Raw genomic sequence first — 9,317 nt, 5'->3', positions numbered from 1 at the left:
AGTGCAGATGGGCGTGAGCCAGAGCCGAGGAGGGCGCTTCCACACTCCGCCATTACACTGCAGGAAATCACTATTTCTACTCATTTTCGATGCACTCATAACACACCCAGCTGGCCACTTTTCAGCGGCTCATTTTGATGTGGTTATTTCGTAACAACCCGGTCTTTTTTTTTTTCATCGTAGGAGTGTAATTAGACGCTGCGGCTACTTAAAGAGTCACTTAGCGAACTACTTCTCGGCACCCTGATGTGAAGATGGAGCGGAAAGGTGGAGCATGGGATCCCAGTCTTAGCTTGAAGCCACTGCATTAGCCATCTGGGAGGGATGGAGATCGGTGTTTGGCGCAGGCTTGGCGCCAGGCCTGCTCAATTAGCGGCTCGTACGGGGGCCCTCTACCAGTGTGGGGTCTTCATCTGAAGGCCTCTCGCCAGCGGGGCGGCACATGGCGGCGGTTGCTCCCGACGCCGGGCTGCTGAGGCAGCACAACGTCTGTCAGCGAGGCGGGGCGAGGCGGGGTGGCGAGGCGCCACTTTGCGGGGGGAATCACCAGCTGAACTGTGAGAGAAGGGAACTAGACAAGACCTCAATGGCGAAATTAGAGGCATCGCTTTCTGAAGACTCATCAGGTTTGCTGTGCCATGTGTCCGGTGTCAGTTCTACCCGTCTGTTCCTTATGAGAGACCACCTGCCCCCCCCCCCCCCTCCTCTCCCTCCCCCTCGCTCCGTCCCCCCCCCTCCCTCCCCCTCACTCCGTCCCCCCCGCCCCCCCTCCTCCCTCCCCCTCGCTCCGTCCCGTGGCAGCCTGCCTAACGGCTCACAGTAGCGCCGGGCAATTACCGCCCACCCACATGGGAGCGTGGGTAAATGTCTGGCCGGTTTGAAGGGGCGTGATTGGCTCAGGCTGTCCACACTGATGGATGGCTCCTTGGACACCTGTCTCTGTCGGGAGGGGAGCAGGTGAGGCCAGAGACACAAAATGGATTTCTTCTAGAATTTAGCTGTTTTTTTTTTCTTCTTTCAGCCAATGAAACGTTTTGCTTTCAAGTCCAGTTTCTATTGTTAAGTTATTTGTCTCCGTCCATCTAGAGATTATCGGCCTAGGATACACTGGGCTCTGTGATAACCAAAAATAGTTTAACAGCAGAAGGGTTGTCTTAATCTTAATCCTAAAACTGTAGTTGTTTTAAGATTGGATACATTTGAACTTTTTTTCACAACATTTTGGCTTTTCCTAACATGGAAAAAGCATGTGCATTGGCAGGAGAAGATGTGTGTGTGTGTGTGTGTGTGTGTGTGTGTGTGTGTGTGTGTGTGTGTGTGTGTGTGTGTGTGTGTGTGTGTGTGCATGTGTGTGTTTGTCGGTGTGTGTGTTCTCCCCAAGCCACATTATGGATCCTTCTCTCTCAGCAAATGGCATTGATCCAGCTGATCAGAGGGGCCCCACTAGGAGCCACTCATTCATCCACTGACACGTCCTTATTATTAATCTCCAGATCCCCCACCAGCCTTGCCAAACATTTGTCATGTCGTTAGCATTTCCTGACAGGCGCAGGAAGTGCAGGAACCCGTTTACCGGACCCCAGACCCAGAGCCGCGCGCCGAGCAGCAAACAGCAAGTTATTAAATCACAACCCGGAGGGCTGGGGCGGGAAACACAGCCTGTCCGAGCCAAACACAGACACATCGGCGTGGCCCGTGTTCCTAGCATCCTGCCCATCAGAGCCCAATCAAATATTCTATTACATTATTCTCCAATTTCTGCCCAAGTCCGCCTCGGGGCCCGGGGGCCGCGTGCGCACTGACGGCGGAGGGAATGTTTCCTCTTCAGCCATCTGCCCCGAAGGGCGGACATATTGGAAATCAAAGCAGGCACAGGAGGAGGGCACAGGAGGCGAATCCCCCTCAGGAGGGGCTCCTATCTGGCCAGGAGGAGATACGGGAAGATGCCTTAATACCATGAACACACACACACACACACACACACACACACAAGCACACACACACACACACACACACACAATGTCTTTAGGCCTATTATTCTCAAGAACACACCCTTTACCAACCCAAATATTAGGAAATGCATATAACAGGGAATATTAACTAGGAACCTAATGCACCGATATAACAGAACGTGTGTGTGAGAGAATCTGTATTTTGGTAGCAGTTTCGGGGTGAATCTCTCTGCTCAGTAACTGCTCTGTGCAGCGATTAGTCAAGCTCTCTGAGTCAGCACAATCCCAGCAGAGAGCAGGAGATCAGCCCCTGATAAGCTGCAGGAATCCCAGAGAGAGAGAGAGAGACAGAGAGGGTAGTTCTGACATGTACGAGGTGAAAGATGTGGAAGATATAAAGGAGGGATTGAAAGTAAAAGAACTGAAGCAGCTTCAGTCCCTCTCCTCTCTGCCTCTGGTACGGTACGTCGCTGTAGTCTCTCTTCTGAAGGTTTACCTGGGACCAGAGAGAGAGAGACAGAGGGTCCAGTGACCCTCCCTCCTGTACTCCCTCTCGCTGGGGTCCCGCCCTCGGGGGTTCGGCCTCCTGGTGACACCGGACTGGAGCGTGGGACAGAACACCGGCAGCTTGGAGAGAGAGAAGCTGAAGGCGAACGTCTCTGGGAGAGAGCAGTGTTGCGAGAGGCCGGTTCGTCGCCGAGAAGTGGAGAGACATCACCATGGAGACAGGGGTTAGGAGGTGGTGACGGGCGGGGGGGGGCTGGGGCGAGGGCGGGGCCGGGGAGGGGGGTCGTGACCTGGCAGATGGAAGTCCCGGGAGCTTGTCGCTAGATAGGAAGGTGTCACTAGAGAAACCAGCGAGAGAGAGAGAGAGAGAGAGAGGACTCTGGGCTAGCATACAGCGACAAGCGACTTTACACAGAGTGACAACTGGTAGGAAGGTGTCAGAGTGGGGGGGGGCGGGGGTTAGTATAGGGAGAGGTCAGGGTGGTGTGGTGTAGCGGCCAAGCCTCTCACCCCTGGACATGACATCCAGAGCGATGTTGGGTCTCAGAAGACGCCCGGCGCGTCTGCTCCTGTCACAGCCGGCCAGCCAGACGGCCAGTGTGTGTACGGTGGCAGTCACATGACAGAGCAGACCCAGGGCTGCACATCGTCCGCCTTCATGAATTATGCAACCTAAACAAACGTACAAGCCCTCCGGTCATCAGAGTGGAAGGTTTTTACCCTGTGGGGCCAAAGAGAGAGAGAGAGAGAGAGAGAGAGAGAGAGCGAGAGAGAGATTGAGAGAGAGAGAGAGAGCGAGAGAGAGAGAGAGAGAGAGAGAGAGAGAGAGAGAGAGAGAGAGAGAGAGAGAGAGAGAGAGAGAGAGAGAGAGAGAGAGAGAGAGAGAGAGAGAGAGAGAGAGAGAGAGAGAGAGAGAGAGAGAGAGAGAGAGAGAGAGGCGGCTGTAGCTCAGTTGGTAGAGCGGGTCGTTCAGTGATCGAAGGGTCAGTGGTTCGAATCCCAGCTCCGACTATCCACATGTCGAAGTGTCCTTGAGCAAGACACCAGACCCCAAATTGCTCCCAATGAGCAGGTTAGCCTTGCATGGCAGCTACCGCCATTGGTGTGTGAATGTGTGTGTGAATGGGTGAACGAGAGGCTATTGTAAAGCGCTTTGAGTGCCACTAAGGTGGAAAAGCGCTATATAAGTGCAGTCCATTTACCAATTTACCATTGAGAGAGGTGCATCTGTAGAGACCCTATGAGGTCCCCCCCATCACCTTCTTTCCCACTTACAGTGATCCATTTTCTCTCAACATGAGCCACGGACTGCACCCCCCCCCCCCCCCCCCCCACCCGGGGCTCCCCCCACCGAACCCGTCATTTCCCCCAGCTCCCGGCAGGAGGGTAGGGGGCAGCTCAGAGCACTCGGACACGACAGCGGGGGGGGCGGCATTTGGCCAACGTGTTGCTAGATTGGCCAGGCCTGAAGATCAAGCCAAGGGCATGCACTCCAGTAGACCTGTCCCTGGTGACAAGATGTATCTGTGTGTGTGTGTGTGGGGGGGGGGGGGGGGGTGTGTGTGGGGGGGGTGTGTGTGTGTGTGTGTGTGTGTGTGTGTGTGTGTGTGTGTGTGTGTGTGTGAGAGAGTGTGTGTGGGGGGGGGGGGGGGGGTGTGTGTGTGTGTGTGTGTGTGTGTGTGTGTGTGTGTGTGTGTGTGTGTGTGTGTGTGTGTGTGTGCGTGTGTGTATGTGCGTGCCCGTGAGTAAGTGAGCCACCTGTGACCTATACTGTGCCTGCTCAGAGGCAGGTCTTTGTCTTGATAGTGACAGAGCGAGCATGATAGGTGCTCTGGATTAAGCCATTGAGGATTCCTAGACAGAGGCTAGTTTTGCTCTATAAACATAACTAATCTCTGAGCCTTATCAGAATCAGAATTTGTTTTATTCCACTTTTATTTGTATTCGCCATCTAGCCTCTGTCCATGATGTAAAAATATTTTCTGCTATTTATGTACTTATTTATTACCCCATGCTAGGATGCACGATTTAGGACTTTGTGGGGTGAGGTGGGGTGGGGGGAGAGGATGGGTTTTTGTTCAGAAAAATTGAAAAGTATTGTTTTTGTATAACTGTCATTTCTATATTTCTCTAAATAAAAATAAGTTGAACAAAAAACGAATTTGTTTTATTGCCGTTGTAGGTTTTTCAACATACTAGGAATCTGCTTTCGGGCGTGGTGCATAACATGGAGCCAACACTGGATGAGGGGCGAGGGACGAGACAGGACAGTGCAAAGAGTAGTACAAAATAATAGTGCAAAACAAGATAAGATTAAAAAAAATATATATATATACAAAGTGTAGTCAGTGTATATACAGTACAGTGAGTGTGTGAAGTGTAATGTGTATGTGAGTGTGTGTATATGGTATGTGCGGTGTGATTCGGTGGTCATGTCCAAGTGTCTCTCAACGGTGGTGGGGTCCGGGGTGGGGTCAGAGGGCAGAGAGGTGGGGTCAGAGGGTAGCCGTGGGGATGGATGGACGGCAGCCTGATGGACCGCAGCCTCCTGCCTGAGGGGAGTGGCCGAAGAGATTGTGGGCGGGTCCTGGAGCTGTGCAGAGCCAGGAGGGAGGGCAGGTTGGACCAGGAGGGAGGGCAGGTTGGACCAGGAGGGAGGGCAGGTTGGACCAGGAGGGAGGGCAGGTTGGACCAGTAGGGAGGGCAGGTTGCAGCCGGATGACGCGCTGCAGTCTGGCCCTGTCCTTGGCTGTAGTGGTGGAGTACCAGATGGTGATGGAGGAGGGGAGGATGGACTCGATGATGGGGATGTAGAAGAGTACCATCATTTCCTTTGGTAGTCTGAATTTCTTCGGCTGCCTCAGGAAGTAATAATAATAATAATAATAAATTGTATTCATCAGGTCACTCAAGGTCACCGAAAGTACATCCTCGGCCCAGACGGTGCCCAGAAAGTGGAAGGAGTCCGCTCACCAATTCAATCTACAGATATTAAATACACTCTCTCACACCCCACAAAAATGTTAGAATCATTTTTTTTATGTAAAACCCCGTTGTGTTTTGTTACTGGCGACATTGCCAGCCTTGGTTCAGTCAGTGAAGACCAGATGGCCATTAAATGATTAGCGAAGCACTTCGTCAGACTTATACTTACATTTGAGTCATCCAGAGAGATGTTGAGCATATGTATGTGTGGCGGGGCTTGTAATCAACACACGCTGGGATCCACTCGCTAGTCTGTTAAGAGTAACAGTTGTTACTAACGAAGCACCGAGACAAAAAAGACAAAAAAAACACTCACACATACTGTACACACACACACACACAAACGCATGCACACACGCACACACACACACATAAACGCAGGCACGCACACACCTACTGTACACACACACACACGCACATACATTAACGCAGGCACGCACACACCTACACACACACACACACATACATAAACGCAAGCACTCACACACACACACTCGCACACACACACACACGCACACACATAAATGCAGGCACGCACACACCTACTGTACACACACACACACACACACATACATAAACGCAAGCATGCACACACTCTCACACACACACACACACACACACACACACACACACACACACACACACAGGAAAACCGCAGAGCATAATTAAATTCATCTCCCGCCCGGCTCCTCTCCTCAGCCCCTGTCAGTATTCTCCTCCAGTCAGTAACTCCACCCTCCTCCTCCTCGCCAGTCAGTCAGTAACTCCACCCTCCTCCTCCTCGCCAGTCAGTCAGTAACTCCACCCTCCTCCCAGGGGCGATTCTAGGGGGTGGCCAAGGGTGGCACTTGCCACCCTTGGAATCTGACCGGCCACCCCAGGAGCCACCCCTGTGATTTTGTCTGTATTTTTGTCAATTCTAATGAATGAGTCAGTGTCATAACTAAATTAAAATGAGTTGAAAATATAGTTTGAGAGACTGATCTTTAATCCGCCAAATAGTTGAGCCTCCTACACACCCCTTAACAAAATGGTTTAGTCCACCCCAGATGCTCGCGGACACAACATTCTGCACTCTGCAGCAAGCAGTTAGCTAACTTTACTAGAGTATTTGAACTTGGTCTTCTCACATATTCTTTAACACCCCCCCTCAGAAAGATGTATTTTTTAGTGTCAGTAGTTAAAACGTTTTAACATAGTTATTTTCTTTGTAACATGATTTAATGAAAGCTAGCTAGTGTCATCATCGTCTCTCCACTTGTTTGTAAATCTAAAGTCAGCTAGCTAGCTATGATAGCTAGCTAGCTGAAATGCAAATTAGCCTTCATGAAAAACAAGTTACAAAAAACGAATTTAAATTTAAGGTGATCTGCTTTCCTGTCATGGGAGTGGGACTAGAATTGAACTCATTGAGAATGATAGTGAGTGTGTGAGTGAGTGTTATAAAGTGATGTGTGTCATGCTATTTACAGTAAAAGTAAAATAAAATAAATCAGAGCTTTCAAATGTAAGACAGCAGCCTGAAACATTTAAATCACAAAACATGACAAATGTGGAGCATTCCTGTGATGTGTGTGCTGAGGAGGCTGGGGAACCAGGGTGAGTAAAACATTATGGTAGGCGCTTATCCAGTCAAGTTTATTGAAACCATTTTAATTATTGTGATTCCTGTAGTGGGTGGAAATATGCAGTTTACAAAAAAGTTTAATTCTTAACAATATAGCTTGTAGGTATAACTTGTGCTTTGGGAACGTGTGTTTTGCTTCTTAAAAGCATGCAGAAAAAAAAAAAAAAACGTAACTACCACCCTGGCATATCTCTGTCCCCCCCTTGTGCCACCCCAGTCAAAAAGGTCTAGAATCGCCACTGCCTCCTCCTCCTCGCCAGTCAGTCAGTAACTCCACCCTCCTCCTCCTCGCCAGTCAGTCAGTAACTCCACCCTCCTCCTCCTCGCCAGTCAGTCAGTAACTCCACCCTCCTCGCCAGTCAGTAACTCCACCCTCCTCGCCAGTCAGTCAGTAACTCCACCCTCCTCGCCAGTCAGTCAGTAACTCCACCCTCCTCCTCGCCAGTCAGTCAGTAACTCCACCCTCCTCCTCGCCAGTCAGTCAGTAACTCCACCCTCCTCGCCAGTCAGTAACTCCACCCTCCTCGTCAGTCAGTCAGTAACTCCACCCTCCTCGCCAGTCAGTCAGTAACTCCATCCTCCTCGTCAGTCAGTCAGTAACTCCACCCTCCTCCTCCTCGCCAGTCAGTAACTCCACCCTCCTCGCCAGTCAGTCAGTAACTCCACCCTCCTCCTCGCCAGTCAGTAACTCCACCCTCCTCGCCAGTCAGTCAGTACCTCCACCCTCCTCGCCAGTCAGTAACTCCACCCTCCTCGCCAGTCAGTCAGTAACTCCACCCTCCTCCTCGCCAGTCAGTAACTCCACCCTCCTCGCCAGTCAGTCAGTACCTCCACCCTCCTCGCCAGTCAGTCAGTAACTCCACCCTCCTCACCAGTCAGTCAGTAACTCCACCCTCCTCGCCAGTCAGTCAGTAACTCCACCCTCCTCGCCAGTCAGTAACTCCACCCTCCTCCTCGCTAGTTAGTCAGTAAGTCCACCCTCCTCGCCAGTCAGTCAGTAAGTCCACCCTCCTCGCCAGTCAGTAGAGACGGCCCTCCAGCTCCCCAGCGTGGAGCCCAGGGCACTGAGGGGTGGGGCAGGGGGCAGAGTTAGGACCTCTTAACTTTGGCTCACACATCCATCCATCCATCCATCCATCTTCATCCGCTTATCCAGGCTCACATATGAGTATTGAATTTGATTTTTATGGGGAGTTTAACTCCCTCAACAAAAAAGCGGTGTGTATAGTACGTGTGTGTGTGGTATAGTACGTGTGTGTGTGGTATAGTACGTGTGTGTGTGGTATAGTACGTGTGTGTGTGTGGAGGGTCTGGGACATCTTCTGAACTGGGACTAGTCAGACATTAATGTTCAGATATGTGTCCTCCTGTCAGCGATGAGACTCTTTGATGTCTAATGATGGAGCTAAAGACAAGGAGGTCTCAGTCTCTCCTTTTGTCCTTTACCTCCTCTTCTACTACCTCCTCCTCCTCCTCCTCCTCCTCCTCCTCCTCCTCCCCCTCCCCCTCCTCCTCCTCCCCCTCCTCCTCCCCCTCCTCCCCCTCCTCCTCCTCCTCCTCCTCCTCCTCCCCGTCCTCCTCCTCCTCCTCCTTCTACTACCTCCTCCTCCTCCCCCTCCTCCTCCTCCTCCTCCTCCTCCTTCTACTACCTCCTCCCCCTCCCCCTCCTCCCCATCCTCCTCCTCCTCCTCCTCCTCCTCCTCCTCCTCCCCCTCCTCCCCCTCCTCCTCCTCCCCCTCCTCCTCCTCCTCCTCCTCCTCCTCCTCCCCCTCCTCCTCCTCCTCCTCCTCCTCTTCCCCCTCCTCCTCTTCCTCCTCCGTCTCCCCCTCCTCCTCCCCCTCCTCCGTTTGCTTTCCTCCAGGGCCGGGAGAGGAGGAAGAGGAGGGGGGTGACGGGCGCGACTCCTGGCGAACATCCTCATCAGCGCGGCGTTATCGATCGCATTAACATTCCCTCGCGCCGCGATCAATGGCCCACTCCACTACTGAGCTGTGCTTAGCGTAAAACGCGCAGGAATTCATTTCTCATCATCGTCATCATCATCATCTTATCTCTCTCTCTCTCTCTCTAATAGGGACTCAGGTGTTGGCTGGAAAGGAGGAGATGGAGACTGTGGAGGGAGCTATTAAGAACAAGCATGGGCAGAGTGGAAGCAACAGAATCGCCTCTGTCCTCTGGTTTCCTATGGGGGGGAAACAAAACACCATCCATTTAAAGTTACGCACACATTCGCACATATCCAGATA

At 51.9% G+C, this 9,317-nt stretch overlaps 1 protein-coding gene across 1 annotated transcript in view; it reads right to left on the bottom strand.

Annotated features, from left to right (window-relative positions):
- Positions 1-409: 409 nt before the first annotated feature.
- LOC311311289 (monocarboxylate transporter 2-like) overlaps positions 410-9,317 on the bottom strand; it is a gene marked incomplete at both ends in the record, with an annotated part of 29,748 nt that continues 20,840 nt past the window's right edge. Inside the window, 2 exons of the mRNA XM_084440969.1 lie at positions 410-555; positions 849-939. Coding sequence (XP_084297095.1) covers positions 410-555; positions 849-939 — 237 coding nt within the window. The remainder of the gene's footprint in view (positions 556-848; positions 940-9,317) is intronic.

Source organism: Borostomias antarcticus (genome assembly GCF_949987555.1).
Source record: "Borostomias antarcticus genome assembly, chromosome: 7".
NCBI classification, from domain to species: domain Eukaryota; kingdom Metazoa; phylum Chordata; class Actinopteri; order Stomiiformes; family Stomiidae; genus Borostomias; species Borostomias antarcticus.
The sequence above is the reverse complement of the archived record's forward strand: the minus strand, read 5'-3'. Positions and strand labels throughout refer to the sequence as shown.